The sequence below is a fragment of the Ranitomeya imitator genome, chromosome 4 (assembly GCF_032444005.1).
Source record: "Ranitomeya imitator isolate aRanImi1 chromosome 4, aRanImi1.pri, whole genome shotgun sequence".
Classification (NCBI taxonomy): Eukaryota; Metazoa; Chordata; class Amphibia; order Anura; family Dendrobatidae; genus Ranitomeya; species Ranitomeya imitator.
Genome location: NC_091285.1, coordinates 414,040,403 through 414,062,810, shown reverse-complemented (window position 1 = coordinate 414,062,810; position 22,408 = coordinate 414,040,403). Strand labels below are relative to the sequence as shown.

Below are 22,408 nucleotides of genomic sequence, written 5' to 3'. Positions count from 1 at the left end.
ACTCTGGGGTCCAGGTTACCTGGCGGGGTTGGTTCTTATGGGTCAGATCAGTGAGGGGCTTGGCCACGCTGCTGTAATTGGGAACGAATTTCCTGTAATACCCCGCTGTCCCTAGAAACGCCATGACCTGGGTTTTAGTGCGTGGGGTGGGCCATTTGGCTATGGCCTTAATCTTGGCTGGTTCTGGTCTCTGTTTCCCACTTCCCACCCAATGCCCTAAATACTGAACCTCTGCTTTGCCCACGTGACAATTGTTTGGGTTCAGAGTGATTCCGGCCTTGTGGATCCTGTCTAATACTGTCTCTAGGTGATTTAGATGCTCTTCCCATGTCGCGTTGTAGATGGCGATGTCATCCAGGTAGGCACATGCATAGTCCTGGAAACCATCCAGAAGCCGGTCAGCCAGCCTCTGGAAGGTCGCCGGGGCAGTCTTCATCCCGAATGGCATAACTCGAAACTGGAATAAGCCGAACGGGGTGACAAATGCCGACTTGGGAATAGCATCAGGACTAAGGGGAATCTGCCAGTAGCCTTTGCATAGATCGATGGTGGTCAAATACTTTGCCCCTGCCAGCTGGTCTAACAAGTCATCCACACGCTGCATGGGATACGCATCCGTCACTGTTTTCTCATTGAGCTTACAATAGTCTACACAAAACCGTGTAGTCCCATCCTTCTTGGGCACTAACACTACTGGGGATGCCCAGGGACTATCTGACTCTTCAATGACCCCTAAACGCAACATCTCTTGTATCTCTTGTCACATCCCTTCTCGTACAGACTCAGGGACGCGGAAGGGGGGTTGTCGCAGGGGGGTCTGATCCTGGGTCTCAACCTTGTGTTGTGCCAGGTGAGTGTACCCGGGTTTCCCCGAAAACATCCTCTGTCGCTGCCTCAACAACTCCTCCGCCTGCTGTCTCTCCCGGGGACCTAAGTCTTCACCCCAGTGTACCTGGTCCCATGTTTTAGACTGAGTCCTCTCCCCTAAGACATCAGGCAAGGGAAGTCCGGCTAAATCCTCTGCTTCAGGTGCACAGATGGCCACTACCTCTTCAGGGTGCTCCCGATAGGACTTCAGCATATTCACGTGGAACATGCGGATAACCCTGGGGTCGTCACAATCGGCGACATTATAGGTGGTGTCGGCTATTTTCCCCACTACCTGGTAGGGCCCCTGCCATGCAGCTTGGAACTTGTTCTGCCTAGTGGGCTCTAACACCAGGACCTTCTGCCCTATTTCCAAGGTGCGCTCTCTGGCCCTCCGATCGTACCATACGTGCTGGCGCCGCTGGGCCACCTGCATGTTCCCACGTACAGCGTGGGTCAGCTCCTGTAGGCGGTCCCGGAATTCCAGCACATAGGGTACAATAGGTACCCCTTCTATGATGCCCTCCCCTTCCCAGTGTTCTAGCACTAAGTCTAGGGGTCCCCTTACCCGTCTCCCGTATACCAGTTCGAATGGGGAGAACCCCGTGGATTCTTGGGGCACCTCTCGATAGGCAAACAGGAGGTGAGGCAAGAATTTCTCCCAGTCCCTGTAGGTCCTGGTAAAAGTCCCAATGAGTTGTTTTAACGTCCCGTTAAAGCGATCACACAACCCATTGGTTTGCGGGTGGTACGGGGCGCTTCTAATGGACCTTACGCCGCACAGCTTCCACAGTTGGTTGGTCACCTCTGCTGTAAACTGGGTACCCTGGTCCGAGATAATCTCCCGGGGAAATCCTACCCATGAGAAAACCTGGAGCAGGACGGCCGCCACCGTCTCTGCCAGTATGTTAGGTAACATAACCGCCTCTGGATACTGTGTGGCACAATCTACCACTGTCAATATATACCTTTTCCCTGACGGACTGAGTTTGGCTAACGGCCCTATCAGATCGACCGCTACTCGGCTAAATGGTTCCTCCACAAAGGGGAGAGGGGTGTAATTTGGCCTTGCATCGATCTCCCCTCTTGCCAATGCGCTGGCAACTGTCACAGGTCTGGCAGTATTGACGAACATCATAGGTTACCCCCGGCCAAAAGAAGTTTTGTGTCAGACGATGCCTGGTGCGACTGGCGTCGAAGTGCCCGGCCAAGGGTATGTCATGAGAGATTCGCAGTAACTCCTGCCTATACTTCTTGGGAACTACCAGCTGTCGTTTTATAGTGGGGCTCGTCCCTGTGTGGTGCTGCTCTGTGATCCGGTGGAGGAGTCCCTGCTTCCATATAAACTGTTCCCCTTCCAGTACCCCTCTCCCCTCCTGTGCCTTCCCACGATATCCCTCCAATGAAGGATCCTCAAGTAACTCCCTCTTAAATTCATCTGGGGTGGCCCAAGAAATGTGTCTGGCTATGGGAATACATGTAGGGCTGGGATGTCTTACCTGGGCCTCCTCTGAGTGTGATTCCGCCTCCGCAGCTCGAGCTTGTCTCCGGGTGGTCACAGGATATGTCTCAGCCAGAGGGGCAACCGAGAAGGCAGACAACATGGGCCCCAAGTCATTTCCCAGCAAAACGTCTGCAGGCAAATCCTCCATCAAGCCGACCTCAACAAGGCCATCCCCAACTCCCCAGTTCAGGTGAATCCTGGCAGTGGGTAGTCGATGTATGGCTCCCCCTGGTACATGGACTGCCACTGTCCGGTCCGTCTTCTCTTGGTCCCGGACGAGATGAGGCTTCACAAGGGTCAAAGTTGCTCCGGAATCTCTTAGTCCCTGCATGCGTTTCCCATTAACCCACACGACCTGTCGATGCTGTTGTCGATTATCTGCCCGGGCTGCCTGCACGGGGTCTACTTCATGCAGCACTTCCTCCATGTCTTCCATCCCTTGGTTAGTTGTAGCCCCCAATGCCGGGTCAGCTTCGCCTTGGTAGCAGGGTACAGCGGCCCGGCGGAAGGTAGCTGTTCCCGCCTTTGGCCACTGGGTATGCTGAGTCCGGTTGGGACATTGTCTTTGCAGGTGGCCCAGCTGACGGCAGGTGTGGCATCGCGCCCCAGGGGAACTGTGGTAGGCCGGGTTTCTAGCTGGTCCCCCTACAATCTTCGGTGGTTTGGGGCCCTCCAGGTCCATGGGCGGACCTCTAGTGACCATCTTTGATCCAGACAACTGAGGCCTCCTGGCGTCATGATGTTCATCTGCCAGACGAGCAGCTTCCTCAAGAGTCATTGACCGCCTGTCCCGAAGCCATTCCTGTGTCTCGGGGTTTAGTCCATTAAAGAATCGTTCTAACAAGAAGAGCTGGAGGACGTCCTCCTTAGTGGTTGCTTGGCTCCCTTGTACCCACTGTAGCAGTGACCGCTGTAATTTACAGGCCCATTCAGCGTGGGTATCGGTTACTCGTTTTATAAGTCCGCGGAACTTTTTGGCGGTATGCCTCTGGTGTCAGCACATACCGGGCCAAGATCACTTCTTTGATCATAGTCCATACAGTCCTCATCAGGTACCGTGCAATAGGCGTCCGCTGCCCGGCCTGTCAGCTTGCTGGCCAGAATCTGAACCCGTTCCTCCGGCTTCACTTGATGAAGGGCACACTGCCGCTCAAAGTCCTGCAGAAAGCCATCAATGTCTTCCTCTGCCTCCCCCAACTGTCGGAAGGCATTATACTGGATCTTTTTGTAGCTTACTGTTGAAGGTACCTGGGCGGAGGCCAGAGCTCCCCTTGCTCGCTGACTCTCCTCTCTGCCATCTCCATCTTGGCCAGCTCCACTTTGGTCCGCTCTGCCATCTCCATCTTGGTTAGCTCTATCCTGGTCCGCTCGGCCATCTCTTCCTTCAGATCAGTACACACATCAGCCATCACCTCTCGTATGATCTCTACTGCAGGGTTTGGGCCATAGAACGCCAGTCTGTTCTTTACCTCCCTCTGGAATTCAGCCTCCTCCACGTTCACATTGGGGAGCGCTGCACTGTCGTGTTCCATGATGGCTGCTATCAAATCCGCTTTTGTTTTTTTGCTGGCGATTAACCCTCATGCTTCCACCAGATCTTTTAATGTAGTCCTCTTTAACTTCTGGTAGTTGTCTTCCATTCATTCCTTTCCTCCTGTAGATGGGATATCACATCCCGCTGTCTGCCACCAGTGTAACGGGGTCTACTGTGCTGTAGTACCTCTTTCAGCACCCCCCGTGTTTCAGGAGGTCCACTCTGCTTTTGCTGGATTCTGAATGAAGGACGCTGGCTGAAATTCCTTGATTACGTGAGAGCATATAAAAGCTGACTGCTACTCCACGTATTTCCAGTCTAAAAGAACACACTTTATTCCCAGCACACAGAATATATATAACACAGATACACAGGGCAGGCCAATAGAAAATGCAGGCCAGACATACATTACAATAGCCGCAGGGGGCCTGAGCCTGCTGATATTTACTGTGGGAATTACAAAGGTGGGGGAGGACAGAAGGGGGATATCGTGTCCTCTCTGCCCAGGGGTGCAGCCTGTGGACTGATGCATTTCACATGGAACCTATTATACATAATATATACTGCATAACATATTCTTGGGGCTGGGGGTTCTGTAACAGCTGCATTATATTATGGAGTGGCTGCATTATTCTCAGAGGGGGGCTGCATTATACTCTACTGAGGATTATGGGGTGCATTGTAGTATATGGGGGTTGCATTGTACTCTATCAGTCTATGGGCAGTGTATTATACTATATGGTACCTGGATTATACTGTATTTAGGACTATGGGGAATGTATTCTTCTATATTAACAACTATGGGGTGCATTATTGGGAATGCATTGTACTACATGGAGGACTATGGGGGTGCATTATAATATATGGAGGACTGAGGAGTGTATTTTAATATATGGAAGACTATGGGGTGCATAATACTAAGGGGAGTGCATTGTACTACATGGAGGACTATGGGGGTGCATTATACTATATGGAGGACCATGGGGAATGTATTATACTATATGGAGGACTATGGAGAGTGTATTATACTATATAGAGGACTATGGGGAGTGTATTATAATATATGGACTGTGCTGCACATTATACTATATGGAGGACTGTGCTGCACATTATACTATGTAAAGGACTATGGGGTGTATTATACTAAACAAGCAAAATGCTGCTTATTCATCAAGTGATTGGATTGGTTATGCCAAAACAAAAATCATTGTTTTCAGCAGCACATCGCCCGGTGAAAGCTGCAGATGTTCTGCTGATAACATGATGCTATATGGGGACTGATTGATCTACTAGTGATCGTTCTGTCTCCATTATTGCTTCTCAGCCAGTGTAAAGAGGCCGGGAAACAAGCTTCAAATGACTTCTGTATTGTCGATCACACTAGTTCAGCGGCCTGAAATCAGCACGTGTAAATACAACTGAAATGTTTCTGTGTGATGGTGCAATATGTTAGCATTTGGGGCCCCATCTTAAATTTTTGCCTAGGGCCCCACTTTTCCTAAAACTGGCCCTGTCCATGGCTTTTATTATGATAATTGTCTCTTCAGAGAGGAAGAGGACTAGAACTCTAGTGCCACCTATTGGAAGTAGCAATCCTAACAGTCAATGTTGACCCTTTAATGAGCCTCGTCACATTCCTTAGAATAATAGCCAAACCAGAATCTCAATTTGCTGACACTGTGTTTCGGGGGTACTGCCCCTCATCAGTGCAAAGGGGTGATCTGGTTTGGCTGAGTGAGCGGCATCTGACCGGGATCCAAGAAGTATCGTGTCTCCTTGCGGAGCGTGACATGTTAAGCATGCCGAGATGAGGAGACTTAAAGCCGCAATGTTCCTCTGGGAAATATGCAAATTGTCTCTTCAGAGAGGAAGAGGACTAGAACTCTAGTGCCACCTATTGGAAGTAACAATCCTAACAGTCAATGTTGACCCTATAACGAGCCTTGTCACATGAGTTAGGATAATGTTTGCATGTGGCCTTAAGAACTTACAGGCAGGTAGTCACTAACTGCCTGTTTTGCTCAGCAACAATTTCTGCCGACTCACGGACAACTGCTGGCAAATTCCCAGCTAGCGTCATGTTGACAGAGCAGTGTCTTCTCTGCTCTGCTTTGTGGGCATCTCTGCTGATGTCACGTTGATTGATAGTTGGCTCCCCACTACCTAACTGCAGGTAGCCGGCTATGAATTAGCATTATGTCTGCAGTAACGCCCTGTCTATAGGGTAGAGCTGAAGAAAGAAAGCTGCTCTGTTGATGGAAGGTGAAAAGAAGCAGGTGAATCACTGGCTGAGTCAGCAGAGATTGTCCCTGTACAGAAAAAGGCAGATAGTTAGCAACTGCCTAGTTGTTAGTTCTTAGGACCATATACAAAATAATAAAAGTTCTGGATAACCCCTGTAAGAGTGTTTATATTTATCCAACCACATTATTTTAATTTTTTTTTTTTCATTCTCCCCACAAAAATTATTTGTACCGGACCATTTACAGTTTGCCATATTACAGAATTACAATGTATCCATAAAAAATAGATGCTAAACTTTTGCAAATCGTAAGGCCTGGTGCACAGAAACTCATAGACTTGAATGGCTGAGTTAGGCTACTTTCACACTAGCGTTGGACTCGGCCCGTCGCAGTGCGTCGGGCCAAGGATCCGACGCTAGCAGTGAATGCGCCGCACAACGGAGGCAGCGGATGCATTTTTCCAGCGCATCCGCTGCCCCATTGGGAGGTGGGGGCGGAGTTCCGGCCGCGCATGTGCGGTCGGAAAAAGCGGTCCGTCGGCAGCAAAAAACGTTACATGTAACGTTTTTTGCTCTCGGCGGACCGCCACAACACGGCGCAACCATCGCATGACGGTTGCGATGTGTGTCAATGCGTCGCAATGCGTCGCCAATGTTAGTCTATGGGGCAAAAACGCATCTTGCAGACAACTTTGCAGGATGTGTTTTTTCCCTTAAACGACGGATTGCGACGTATTGCAAAAAACGCTAGTGTGAAAGTAGCCTTAATCCGGTCAGTAAAAAAAAAAATTGCTCATCTGCATTGACCCAATGAATAACGTTGGTCCTGTGTTTTTTTCACAGACGGCACACTGACCGAAAATATGGTCTTGTGGACAAGCCCTATACAGTGGGGAAAATAAGTATTGGATACACTGACAATTTTGCAAGTTTTCCCACCTACAAAGAATGGAGAGGTCTGTAATTTTTATCGTAGGTACACTTCAACTATGAGAGACAGAATCTAAAAAAAAAATCCATAAGATCACATTGTATGATTTTTACATAATTAATTTGCATTTTATTGCCTTTGATACAATAGAAAAACAGAACTTTTTCACTTTTTTTGCAATTTCACCGCACTTGGAATTTTTTTCCCATTTTCCAGTACACGATATGTTAAAACCAATGGTGTCATTCAAAAGTACAACTTGTCCTGCAAAAAACAAGCCCTCACATGGCCATGTTGACAAGGGGTGCAAAAAGACAGAAATTCAAAAACTGAAATAGCACTGGTCTTTAAGGGGTTAAAGAAGAACTAACAGGTTTGTGAGAACCAAAATTCTTGCTGGTTGGAAAGTGATCAGATACTTATTTAATGCAATAAAATGCAATTTAATTATGTAAAAATCATACAATGTGATTTTCTGGATTTTTTTTTTAGATTCTGTCTCTCACAGTTGAAGTGTACCTACAATAAAAATTACTGACCTCTCCATTCTTTGTAGTTGGGAAACCTGTAAAATCGGCAGAGTATCAAATACTTATTTTCCTCACTTTAGGTAGAAAAAGTTCTAAAGTGATTCTTCTTGGTTTGATTTTTTTTTTATGTGACAAAAGCCTGGCATGTTAATAGACTTTTTATAATCACTGTATATTATCTGATCCAGTTACTGTCTTTGCTGCTGTTACTATCCACATGGAGAAGATTTCTCTCGCGCAGGAAATTGGAGTTTGCCTTGTTTGATAACAAGATTTTCTCAGTCTCGCAGGAAAGAGAATCAAATTACTACTTTTTTTCATTTATGTTGATATATTGCACACGTGAGTTTTCCTGGAGACTGATCACATCATTGCGATCTGCTATGTTTCTTTTTTTTTCCTCTCTTCAGTTAGTAGAAATGAGGGAGTAGAATACTGTCAGAAATAAAAATAATCTTCAGCATAGACAGATATAACAAGCCGTCCTTATGGCGCGATCAGGGGGCTGGCAATGTGCCTTTGCAATGTGTTGCTGTACAAAAATAACACTTTTAGGCTATGTGCACACGTTCAGGATTTCTCGCAGAAAATTCCTGAGAAAAACCGGACATTTTCTGCAAGAAATCCGCAAGAAATCTGCATGCGGTTTTGCCGCGGTTTTAGCGCGATTTTGCCACGGTTTTTCCAGACATTTCCCAATGCATTTTGTAGTGGGAAATCCGCAAACAAAACGCAAAATTAATGAACATGCTGCGGTTTTTTACCGCGATGCGTTTTTTTTCGCGGAAAAAAACGCATCATGTGCACAAAACATGCGGAATTCATTCTAAATGATGGGATGCTTATTGTAACGTGTGCACATAGCCGTAGGCCGGTTTCACACGTCAGTGGCTCCGGTACGTGAGGTGACAGTTTCCTCACGTACCGGAGACACTGACTCACGTAGACACATTAAAATCAATGTGTCTCTGCACATGTCAGCGTGTTTTCACGGACCGTGTGTCCGTTTTGAAAACACAGAGACATGTCAGTGTTCGTGGGAGCGCACGTATTACACAGACCCATTAAAGTCAATGGGTCCGTGTAAAACACGTACCGCACACGGACGTTGTCCGTGTGCAGTCCGCGTGCCGTGCAGGAGACAGCGCTACTGTAAGCGCTGTCCCCCCCGTGTGGTGCTGAAGCCGCTAATCATTTCTTCTCTCCAGCATCGTTCGCTGGAGAGAAGATATAAAAACTCCTTTTTTTTGTGTGTGTTTAAAAAAAAGATTCCTCCCACCTCCTGGCATTAGCAAGTCCAGGCACTGTAGTATAACATGGCAGCCGTTCAGGTGAATGGCCATCTTAGTAATACAAGAACAACCCCTGTAATCCATGGTGTGCACCAAACAGTGGCATGTAAAAGTTTTTGCACCCCTGGTCAAAATTACTTTTTTTGTGAACAGTTAAGCAAGCTGAAGATGAAATGATCTCTAAAAGGCCTACAGTTTAAGATGACACATTTCCTTTGTATTTTAGGTTAGAAAAAAATATATACTGTCGTTTTTTAGATTTTAAAAATTACAAAAAGGAAAGTGGTCGTATGCCAAAGTTTGGGCACCCTTAGAGATTTGTGTGCTCCGATAACATTGACCAAGGTTTCAGACTTTAATTAGCCTGTTAGGATTATATCCAAACTTTTACATGCCGATTTCAGATTTTGCTGTACTAGGTCTGTTTTACAGTGTGGTCTTAATTAGTTTTTCTTTCAGGCAAAGCTGAGATTGCCTCCAAAACAAAAAAAGAAATATAAGTTCTCTTTAGGGCTCATACTCACCTGTGAGAAACTCGGATGAGTCTCACATGTTAATACCCGGCGCTGCTGCCGGCACTCAGGAGCGGAGCGTGCGGCCGCACAGGAATACATGCAGCCGCACGCTCCGTGCCTGAGTGCCGGGTGCAGCGCCTGGTATTGCCGTGCGAGACTCATCCGAGTTTCTCGCAAGTGAGTATGAGCCCTTAGTCTGAGGTTACATGGCAACTTTGGGCGTGACACATATCACACAGCCAAAAGTTTCAAAGTGTCGATGCTATATCGCAGTGCAACACAAGTGAATGGGGTCGCATTCTGACCTCGAAAGTGCTGTCACCAGGCTTGCCCACTGTACAGAAATTCCTGGACAATCCGTAAAAACAAGGGACTTTTTTGTTCTGTCCGTAAAAAAAATTGAAGGCATTCATAAATATTTTGGAGCTAAAGAAACGTACACAGATCATTTTGACTTTAATTATCATTTTGCAGTGAATGCAGTTGATGTCTACATAACAAAATTATAGGCTGTAGACATGGATCACTTACAATTATAATGATTTATTATGGTTTTCGAATATTTCTGTAAGAAATATTGTCTGTCCGTGATTTTCTGATAACCTGTCCAGAAAAAAAAGTCAAGTTTGGCAATGATGGCTGTCACTGTGACAAGCAAGTTGCAAGTAGCCCAGCTGCGTCAGATTTCTTTTGACTTACTTGTCCCAGTTTCAATACACTTGGGGTCGCAATACACCCCAATTCACTTGTATTGCACTTCGAAGTAGCCGCAACACCTGAACGTTAATGTCAACATTTTTACACAATGCAGGGTTATGCAAAAAAATTGCAACATTTAGCATTTTCACACTACTTTTGGCCAGCTCTGCCAAAGTGGGCGAAGCTGAGGAAAAACAAGGGCAAGGCAGGGAGTGGCAACGCCCAAATGATAAGTTTGTGAAAGGTGAAGGTTTCTTTGCATCAGAAATGTAGCGCTTACCGAATAAGCTGCCTCGGGAACCCGGCTTCCTGGAGCGCTCCCGATAATCAGCTGTTCAGCGCCGCAGCTGCATGTGTCGCAGCTGTGTGACTGTCACAGCACACAGGCTCTCCATACATTCGGGAAGCGCTATAGCTATTCGGATAAGCAGTTATCCAAAGCTATTCGATCAACCCTAGTTACAAACTTTTAACCAAGGATAATGCTGTGAGATCTGCACACAATCTTGTATCAGGTACAGTTGAGCCAAAAGTATTGACACCCCTGCAATTCTGTCAGATAATAGTTTCTTCCTGAAAATGATTGCAATCACAAATTATTTTGTATTATTATCTTCATTTAATTTGTCTTAAATAAAAAAACACAAAAGAGAATGAAGCAAAAAGCAAAACTTTGATAATTTCACACAAAACTCCCAAAATGGGCCAGACAAAAGTATTGGCACCCTCAGCCTAATACTTGGTTGCACAACCTTTAGCCAAAATAACTGCGACCAACCGCTTCCGGTAACCAGCAATGAGTTTCTTACAATGCTCTGCTGGAATTTTAGACCATTCTTCTTTTGCTCCAGGTCCCTGATATTTGAAGGGTGCCTTCTCCAAACTGCCATTTTTAGATCTCTCCACAGGTGTTCTATGGGATTCAGGTCTGGTCTCATTGCTGGCCACCTTAGAAGTCTCCAGTGCTTTCTCTCAAACCATTTTCTAGTGCCTTTTGAAGTGTGTTTTGGGTCATTGTTCTGCTGGAAGATCCATGACCTCTGAAGGAGACCCAGCTTTCTCACACTGGGCTCTACATTATGCTGCAAAATTTGTTGGTAGTCTTCAGACTTCATAATGCCATGCACACAGTCAAGCAGTCCAGTGCCAGAGGCAGCAAAGCAACCCCAAAACATCAGGGAACCCCCGCCATGTTTGACTGTAGGGACCGTATTCTTTTCTTTGAATGCCTCTTTTTTTGTCCTGTAAACTCTATGTTGATGCCTTTGCCCAAAAAGCTCCACTTTTGTCTCATCTGACCAGAGGACATTCTTCCAAAACGTTTTAGGCTTTTTCAGGTAAGTTTTGGCAAACTCCAGCCTGGCTTTTTTATGTCTCAGGGTAAGAAGTGGGGTCTTCCTGGGTCTCCTACCATACAGTCCCTTTTCATTCAGACACCGACGGATAGTACGGGTTGACACTGTTGTACCCTCGGACTGCAGGGCAGCTTGAACTTGTTTGGATGTTAGTCGAGGTTCTTTATCCAACATCCGCACAATCTTGCATCGAAATCTCTTGTCAATTTTTCTTTTCCGTCCACATCTAGGGAGGTTAGCCACAGTGCCATGGGCTTTAAACTTCTTGATGACACTGCGCACGGTAGACACAGGAACATTCAGGTCTTTGGAGATGGACTTGTAGCCTTGAGATTGCTCATGCTTCCTCACAATTTGGTTTCTCAAGTCCTCAGACAGTTCTTTGGTCTTCTTTCATTTCTCCATGCTCAATGTGGTACACACAAGGACACAGGACAGAGGTTGAGTCAACTTTAATCCATGTCAACTGGCTGCAAGTGTGATTTAGTTATTGCCAACACCTGTTAGGTGCCACAGGTAAGTTACAGGTGCTGTTAATTACACAAATTAGAGAAGTATCACATGATTTTTTGAACAGTGCCAATACTTTTGTCCACCCCCTTTTTTATGTTTGGTGTGGAATTATATCCAATTTGGCTTTAGGACAATTCTTTTTGTGTTTTTTCATTTAATACAAATTAAATGAAGATAATAATAACAAAGAATTTGTGTTTGCAATCATTTTCTGGAAGTAACTGAGTATTCTCTGACAGAATTGCAGGGGTGTTAATACTTTTGGCCACAACTGTATAAACCTTAAAAGGCTGTTGTGATCGTAGATTTCATGTAATTGTTTTTGATAGTAAAATCCCAAGTATAAACATACAGTACCTGAAACAATACTTATCATTGATGGATAAGAGCAAGGTATTCATGTGCCAAATACCTTCGCATGCAGGTAAGGAAAATACTTCCACCAGTCCACAAGAAAAATCCCAGAGTTTCGTTGCACCAAACCTCAATACAATGGAGTCCCGGCCAGTGACTCACCTGGTATGGTTTGTGCCTTGTATATGAGTAGTCACCCCAGCTTACCCTGTGTTATTTATGACCTTGTTTACTCAGGCCTGATTGTATGCATCTGGTCCACCCTTAATTCTCTGACCAAGATGAGCAGAGACCACTCCTCTCTGCTTCACACCTGAACGCACTTAGTTTGCCATATATTGCATAGTATAAGTCTGCATGGACTTTAGTCTGCAGTGTGATCCCTTAGAAGTGTGGATTACAGTAGAATTAAAACCTGAATTGAACCTGAAGGGAACTGAAGGTAACTGGCCACAGTCTTTGAAAAGAATGTTTCTGTTTGTTTTCACTTTCACCCCTATAATCCTTCACTTTCTGCTACCTCCCCTGATCCCTACACAAAGTAAGGAACTGTTCATCTCCTCTTCAATCCTCCCCATCCACCTCACCTCCTCCTCCAAACTGTTCCTTAACATACAATCCTCTGTCTCCAAGCACAGACAGCCCCCTCACGCCCTCTCCTGCTCCCACCTGCTAACACTTTCTCTGCTCCTTCTTACTGCTGGTGATATCTCTCCAAATCCTGGTCCTCCTCACCATATTCCCACAATCATTTCTACCTCCCATCCACGCTCTAGCACAAACTTCCGTAACCTCTCTAACCTAATACCCATTCACCCAGCCCCCGCTTCCCCAGTCCCACTAACGGGAGCTCTGTGGAACGCTCGCTCTGTCTGCAACAAGCTCTCCTACATCCATGATCTCTTTGTTACTACCAAACTTTCCTTCCTCGCCATCACCGAAACCTGGCTCACCCCCTCTGACTCAGTCTCCCCTGCTGCACTCTCTTACGGTGGCTTCCACCTTTCCCACACACCCCGCCCCAGCAGCAAACATGGCGGAGGAGTTGGTTTTCTCCTGTCAGATAACTGCTCCTTCACCCCAATCCCACTGCCACCCTCTGTTACCCTCCCTTCCTTTGAGGTGCACTCTATGCGCATCTATTCCCCCACTAACCTCCAACTGGCTGTCATTTACCGCCCCCCAGGGCCAGCCACCATCTTTTTTGACCACTTCACCACCTGGCTACTTCATTTCCTTTCTGCGGACATCCCCACTATCATCATGGGCGACTTCAACATACCCATTGACACTTCCCTCTCAGCTGCCACTAAACTTCTATCTCTCACTTCCTCCTTCGGCCTCACTCAATGGTCTTCTGCAGCCACTCACAAAGACGGTCACACACTGGACCTCATCTTCACCCGCCTCTGCTCTCTATCTAACCTCTCTAACTCACCTCTTCCACTCTCTGACCACAACTTTCTCACATTCTCATCTCTTTCCACTCCATGTCTACAATCCCCACCCCACAAACTTTCACACCCTCGCAGAAATATTAAACATCTTGACCTACATTCATTCTCTGAATCCCTCCTCCCCCTCACAGGCATAAGTTCCATACACAATGCGGATGACGCTGCTGCTCTATATAATACCACAATAGCTGTAGCTTTGGAATCTGCTGCCCCACTTACACATACCAAAGCTGCTCAACAGACAGCCCTGGCACACCAGCCTGACCAAAGAACTTAGGCGAGCTTCCAGGGCTGCTGAGCGCAGATGGAAAAGATCCCACTCTAACGAGCACTTCATCGCATTCAAACAGTCCCTCACTACTTTCAAGACCACACTTGCCACAGCTAAACAAACCTACTTCTCATCTCTCATATCCTCCCTCTCTCACAACCCTTAACAGTTATTCAACACCTTCAATTCTCTCCTCCGTCCCCCAGCACCTCCTCCCTCCCCACTCATCTCAGCTGAAGACTTTGCCTCATTTTTCAAGCAGAAGATTGATAGCATTAGAGACAGTTTTGGTCAACAACCCCCAGAGCTCTTCCTCCCGATTTCCCAGCCCTCCACCTCCAAAACCAACTTCTCCACCATTACAGAAGATCAACTCTCCACTCTACTCTCAAGATCACATCTCACCACCTGTGCACTTGACCCGCTCCCATCCCACCTCATCCCAAACCTCACCACAATCTTCATCCCAACCCTAACCCATCTCTTCAACTTATCTCTAACAACTGGTGTTTTCCCCTCAAGCTTTAAACATGCCTCCATCACACCTATCCTCAAAAAGCCCTCTCTTGACCCATCCTCTGTATCTAGCTATCGCCCTATATCACTTCTCCCCTATGCCTCCAAACTACTGGAACAACACGTCTACCTTGAACTGTCCTCCCATCTCTCTTCCTGCTCCCTCTTTGACCGCCTACAATCTGGCTTCCGGTCACACCATTCCACCGAAACTGCCCTAACTAAAGTCACCAATGACCTCTTAACCGCCAAGAGCAAGCGACACTACTCTGTCCTCCTCCTCCTCGACCTGTCGGCTGCCTTTGACACAGTGGACCATTCCCTATTATTACAAACCCTCTCATCCCTTGGCATCGCAGACTTGGCCCTATCCTGGATCTCATCATACCTAACAGACCGGACATTCAGCGTCTCCCACTCACACACCACCTCCTCACCTCGCCCTCTATCTGTCGGAGTCCCACAAGGTTCAGTCCTTGGGCCCTTGCTCTTCTCCATTTACACCTTTGGCCTGGGACAGCTCATAGAATCTCATGGCTTTCAGTATCACCTCTATGCTGACGACACACAGATCTACATCTCTGGACCAGATATCACCTCCCTTCTAACCAGAATCCCTCAATGTCTGTCCACTATTTCATCCTTCTTCTCCGCTAGATTTTTGAAACTTAACATGGACAAAACAGAATTCATCATCTTTCCCCCATCTCACGCGACCCCCCCAACGAACCTATCCATTACAGTAAATGGCTGCCCACTCTCCCCAGTCCCACAAGCTCGCTGCCTCGGGGTAATCCTTGACGCTGATCTCTCCTTCAAACCACATATCCAAGCCCTTTCCACTTCCTGCCGACTGCAACTCAAAAATATTTCACGAATCCGTTCATTCCTCAACCATGAATCTGCAAAAACCCTAGTCCATGCCCTCATCATCTCTCGCCTTGACTACTGCAACCTCCTGCTCTGTGGCCTCCCCGCTAACACTCTCGCACCCCTCCAATCTATTCTAAACTCTGCTGCCCGACTAATCCACCTGTCCCCCCGCTATTCCCCGGCCTCTCCCCTCTGTCAATCCCTTCACTGGCTCCCCATTGCCCAGAGACTCCACTACAAAACCCTAACCATGACGTACAAAGCCATCCACAACCTGTCTCCTCCATACATCTGTGACCTCGTCTCCCGGTACTTACCTACCCGCAACCTCCGATCCTCACAAGATCTCCTACTCTACTCCCCTCTTATCTCCTCTTCCCACAATCGTATACAAGATTTCTCTCGCGTATCACCCCTACTCTGGAACCCTCTACCACAACACATCAGACTCTCGCCTACCATCGAAACCTTCAAAAAGAACCTGAAGACCCACCTCTTCAGACAAGCCTACAACCTGCAGCTACCACCGATCGACCAAACCGCTACATGACCATCTCTACCCTCACCTACTGTATTCTCACCCATCCCTTGTAGATTGTGAGCCCTCGCGGGCAGGGTCCTCATTCCTCCTGTACCAGTTATGACTTGTATTGTTTAAGATTATTGTACTTGTTTTCATTATGTATACCCCTCCTCACATGTAAAGCGACATGGAATAAATGGCGCTATAACAATAAATAATAATAATAATAATAATAGTGTGACGTCACTCTTTGCTCGTGTACGGAGTCCCGATAGGGTCATACTCGCCCTGGTATATATCAGAGCTAATACTGCTTATATCCACACTTTGTAGCGCAGAGACATAACTTTATTAAATTTTCAAATAAGCAGACAGGAGCTGAGTTATGTTATCAGGCTGGGTAGGTCCATGGTTATTGGGCCCTTCACAACCTAATAATATAAACCAGCAGCTGTTCCAGAATTAACGCATCACATGAGATGCAGTGGCAATCAGGGTAATGGTAGTTGGGTTTGATGACCACTGTGATTTGTCAAAAATCACATCTGCCATCAACCCCTGGGGATAGTAATGGAGAGGTGACTATCAGACTCCCTCATTACTAACCCGGTAATAAAAAGGAAACACTTTATTTAAAAAAAGACTCTCCACACTATCACAGGTTCACCAGTTTATTGGAAAAAAAAAATTCCATTCAGGTCTGAAGTAATCCAGCAAATCCGAAGTAGTCCAGAAAAGGCTACCTTCCAAAAAATATAAAAAGACAGAAATAAAGACAATAGACCCTCCCTCGTTCACCAATTTATTAGCCAAAATGTTGGCTAGCAGATCCAATGTAGTCCACGTTCCTCAAATCTGCTTCCAACGTCTGTGAATAGCAGTACAGTCCCTGCTATTCACAGGTAGTGACTACAACTCTCATCTGAGAAGCCAGGTATCACTGCACTCAGCGAGACCCTGCTACAATGATGAGTGTTGATGTCACTAACTGGCGCCTGTGAATAACAGGAATGTTCATGCTAGTCACAGACGCTGGAGACAGGATCTTGGAACGTGGACGACATCGGACCTGTGTGGCAACATTTTGAGAAATAAATTGGTGAACGAGAGAGTGGCTATATATGTCCTTTTCTGGACTACTTTGGATTCATTGGATTACTTCGGACCTGCATGGAATTTGTTTTCTTCAATAAATTGGTGATCGAGGGATAGTGTGGGGGAGTCTTCACAGCTGGTATCAATCCTAAATACCATTACCATGATTTCCACCACACCAGGGCAATCGGGAAGAGCCAGGCAAAGTGCCAGAATTGGTGCATCTAATGTAGTGCTTCAATTCTGGGGCTCCTGCGGGATAGTATTTTTAGGCTGGGAATGTCCCAATAACCATGGATCTTCCCAGCCTGGTAATATAAGCCCACAGCTGTCTGCTTTACATTGGCTGGAAATCAAAAATAGGGGGGGCACTTAGTTTATTAAAATGGAGACAGCAGGCAAAAATCATTTGTATATATATATATATATATATATATATACATATATATATACACATATATATATGTATATATATATATATATATATATATATATATATATATATATATATATATATATATACATACATTTTGTTCATAGTGCCTATTGGATTTTTTTTACTTTATGGAAAGGGAACATTTTGTTTTGGCTGCCATGTAACATTGGAATTGCAAGACAAAAAAAAACATTGAGCAGAAAACTAGGTTTTCATGTTGAAAATCCAGTCAATTCTACAGTAACGTAGAACATAAACACAGCAGTTTTAATATGAAACATGGCAGACAAGGAGGATTGTTGTCAGTAAGACCCTTTGGGATTGTCTTAATGTAGGGTACAAACTGCACTAAACCAGGAAATTTTCCCTTAAGTCTTCATTAGTAATAGTGTTTGTTCAGGAAAAAAATGTGTATTTTTCTTGAGAGCCAAACTAGCCACTCTTTAACTTATTGTGAGCTGTAATAGCAATGAGAGACAAAGGATGCGGACAGAGCCATATTCTGGAAATAAGATCTGAATGGCCTTTTGTGGTATGTCATTTATAGTGGCATGCTTTTCTTATGGAAAAAAAAACTGAACTTCAAGTCAGTGTACATAACGTCTTTAAGTCTGGAGACAGCCTGAAAAAGCTTCCCCAAAGTGAACATAATGCACAGCAATGTAAAAACGACATTGCTGTGCACATGTTCAATCTCTTGCTACTTGTTTTAACTGCTTCGGGGATAGGAAACTGTGAAGCAATTAAAAGAAGTAGCATGTTAATTCTTCAGGCGGCTTCCGCTTGTTATAATTAAAATCATTAAAACAGACCTCCGAACAGAGGCAGCAAATAGGACAACTAACTCGCCAGCTAACCAGCTTCAGGAAAAAGACTGATGGCTTTTTCCTGAAGCTTCTCTGCCGAGAAAAACATTGGTGGATCCACCAGTGTCAGAAAAGTGAAGCTACTTGAAAAACGTGTCAGAAAACGTTCATAAGAATGAACATGCATTTCTGTAGAAAAAATATGCTCTTCATATGTTCAGGCTTTTACACATCGTTTAACTGCTTCTTGTTTCTAAAAACAAAGACGTGTCACTTGTTCAACAAAGTTTGTAAAAATCCCTGAACTCCCCTGATACTGCCTTTTTCACACTTTGCACTGCGTCATGTTTGTGCTTGCTCCTTTGCGGATATATTCACATTTGTTGCTTTTGGAGAGCAATATGTGAAATCTCTGCTTGCAGTCCATTTGAACGTTTCTTCGTAGTCTTCTCTGAGGGTGTATGCATTCATCTCTTCCTCCTAGACCCTTCCAATCTCAGATAGACAGTTGATCTAGTAGTCTAGCACTCTCTGATGCTGCCGAGCTGTGATTGACAGTGTTTGTGAGGGAGAAGTGAATGCCCCCAGATACCACTCTGAAGAAGCACTTGGGCTGCAAGCAGAAATTTCACATCTTACTTTAAAAAAGCAATAAATGTGAATAGCTCTGCAATAGAGCAATGTAGCACAAAAGGGAAAAAAGATGCAGAATCTTGTTTCCAAGCATCAGTAGTCAACAGAGACACCTTAAAAATTGTATTCTCAAGATTTGTATACTTCACATAAGAGATTTAAATGAAGAAAATGCAGATATACTTCATAATATATATATATATATTTACCCATTTACTTTTTTTTCTTCACAGATGCTGATCTTATTTCACATGTCTCCCCATCCTCAACAGATTCAGTTTCTTGGGATTGCACTCACTCTGGTGCAGAAAAATGCGATTTCAGCATGACTCTAAGGCCAACTCCGAATGATATTGACCCAACTCTTCCACTTCTTTCTTCTCCACCCATCTTCATTACGCTGCATGCTGACTGGAATACATCGGTAGCTGACTGGGGCATTGCTTGGGAAGCCCTGGTATATGGCTCGGTTGGGCTATATGGTTCAGTGGCTCTACTTGCTTTACTTTCCATTTTTTGCCTTGTCTTTAGATGCCCATCAGGTGGTTTTTATTTCTCACTTTTACACCTGCTGTTGATAGCATTAGGCAGCAGCCGAGCTTTTTCATTGTTTTATGATGCCTATGGCCACCAGGATCGTCTCCCAGCTTTTACAGCTTTACTTCTGCATGACTTAGCATTTCCCTGTATGACTTCAAGTTTTAGTATTGCATTCCTATTGCTATGTTCAAGATGCCGCCTTCAACACTCATCTCCAAGTTTTCCACGACTCTGCCTCTTAGCTACTGCAGCATTACTTCACTTTATCTCTGCAGCAGGAGCAGTTGTAGTTGTTGACCTTTTACAGCAATTTCCCTTCCTTCTTCTCATTTCTAGAGGATTTTACGTTGTATTCACTGTTATACTGTCTTTCGCTTTCTTCATCTTTTGTTGCATTGCAAGAACCCAAAGCACACAAATCTATGACCTCAAAAGTTCTGCTCCCCCTACAGAATATATCGGTGGATGTCCTTTTGCGAATCTTAAAGACTGGTGCAGAGCAACCCACGTTGTTCTTTTGTCTGCCTGCTTTGGTATTTTGAATGCTGGCTTACAGCTGTATGCTGTACTGTATGCCATGGGCTACGGTGGTACCATAGTTTTTGGCCCTTGGCCTTGGTGGGCTTTCCAGTTAAGCTCAAGTCTCTGTGAAGTTGGAATATGTTTACCTCTCGCACTCATAGGAGCCTACCCAATTTTTTGTGCCAATGAGATTGGAAGAACCAATTGCTGGACACAGATATTTCACCTATCTCCTGGCCATGTTACAATGAAGGCACCTATTTTACAAACCAATCATCAATGGGCTTCTTCTCAACATGAAAAGCTGCTTGTCTGTGACACCATTGCTAGGAGTGACTCGGAATTCTTCCCACTCTACACTCTAGTGGAAAAACGCCTAAGTCATGGAGAGGACTTGAGCTTAATTTACCACAGCAACAAAAGCTTGGAGGTTCAAGGTTTAAGCCTTCCTCATGGTTCCAACACACCATCATATATTAGCGTCCAAATAGACAGTGACTCAACTGTTGATTTTCGACCCCCATCTCCAATCAACTTGAGACGTAGCATTGATGAGGCACTTTTCAGCGAGTCATTGATACCCAAGAGTCTCTTTCATGGTACCACCTTGTCCAGTAGCTTGTCTCTTACGGTAAAAAGTTCTACACAAATGGAAGACTGTGTCTTTAAGGAAAAGGCCTCCGATAGGGGACTATATCGAACTTCATCTTGCATTGAGGTAGAAGCTGGACTTCCTATAATACAGCCTATGCCAACCACTAGGCATGACACACCAACTTCCTCCTCTCCAGGAGTATGGAAGGGAGAGCAGAGCACAACTAGCTCTTTGTGTAAAATGTCATTGGATGGATCATCCTTGGTGCTTTGTTCCAGTGCCGAACATGTAGCTCCCTCAACTTGCAACCATGAAGGAAAGCAGGAGCCAAGTTGCAAATCAAAAGCTGTATACCATACATTGACTCCAGCATCACAGGAGTCATTGGATACTACAGCTAAGCAAGGATGCAGTCTAAGAGATGACTTGATAGATGTTTTTGGACCCATTGATGCTTTAAGCGTTTGCAGTGATACCATTGACTTGTAAATTAAATTAAGAAATGCAGTATTGAAATAGAGAAACATATAAAAGCACCCTGTTAATGCTGGCTGGAAAAAATGCGTCAAGAAGACATCTCACATATGATGCACATTTATGGGGCAGATGTGGTTGTCATAACTGGTATCTTATATATGAGAGTGCTTTTAAAAAATTCTAGAGTATCAAGAAAAAATGTATTTAGATTTCATTCTATGTATTTTATATATTTAATCATTAAATTGCCATCTTTAAAAGACTATTTTTTAAACAGTAAGAATAATAAATTATGCTTTCTTTTCGACATATTTGCTTATCTGCATTTTAAACATACAGGGTTAAAAACTCCAAAGGGGCACATTTATAAAAAAAAAAAAATGTATATATGGAGATATATGGTAGATGCCATGTTGATATAGTGTTTTAGATTTTTGCACTCTATAGTCCCCCTTCTTGGGTGTGGACCAGTTTGTTAAAGCCACAGTTATATATGCCCTTAGGCCGGTTTCACACGTCAGTGGCTCCAGTACGTGAGGTGACAGTTTCCTCACGTACCGGAGCCACTGACACTGACGTTTGCCGTGCAGGAGACAGCGCTACAGTAAGCACTGTCCCCCCCACTGGTGCTGAAGCTGCGATTCATATCTTCTCTGCAGCAGCGTTTGCTGTAGAGAAGATATGAATATTCCTTTTTTTTTCTGTTTCTCGTGTTTACAATAAAGATCCATGTCCCCACCCCCCTCCTACCCCCTGTGCGCCCGCCCGCTGTTCTTAAAATACTCACCCGGCTCCCTCGCTGGCTGGCGCTGCTTCCTGTCCTGGCCGCATCTTCTACTGTATAAGCGGTCACGTGGGACCGCCCATTACAGTCATGAATATGCGGCTCCACCTCCCATAGGGGCGGAGCTGCATATTCATTACTGTAAATGAGCGGCCCCAATGACCGTTCATACAGTAGAAGGTGCGGCCAGGACAGGAAGCAGCGCCAGCCAGCGAGGGAGCCGGGTGAGTATTTTAAGAACAGCGGGCAGGCGCACAGGGGGTGGGAGGGGGGTGGGGACATGGATCTTTATGTTAAACACGAGAAACAAAAAAAAAAAAGGAATATTCGTATCTTCTCTACAGCAAACGCTGCTGCACAGAAGATATGAATCGCGGCTTCAGCACCAGATGCAGGGGACATCGCTAAACTTTAGCGGTCTCCTGCACGGTGCGTGTGGTACCCAGTGGGCACACGTGTGCCACACTGATGTGCCACAGAAACGCACGGGCACACGGACATGGATAATTCCGGTACCGATTATTCCGGTACCGGAATTATCTGG

At 45.3% G+C, this 22,408-nt stretch overlaps 1 protein-coding gene across 1 annotated transcript in view; it reads left to right on the top strand.

Annotated features, from left to right (window-relative positions):
- The window catches only part of PRRT4 (proline rich transmembrane protein 4), an 84,937-nt gene extending 63,150 nt beyond the window's left edge, over positions 1 to 21,787 (top strand). The window contains exon 3 of the mRNA XM_069765433.1: positions 19,180 to 21,787. Coding sequence (XP_069621534.1) covers positions 19,180 to 21,092 — 1,913 coding nt within the window. The 3' untranslated portion in view covers positions 21,093 to 21,787. The remainder of the gene's footprint in view (positions 1 to 19,179) is intronic.
- Positions 21,788 to 22,408: the final 621 nt, after the last annotated feature.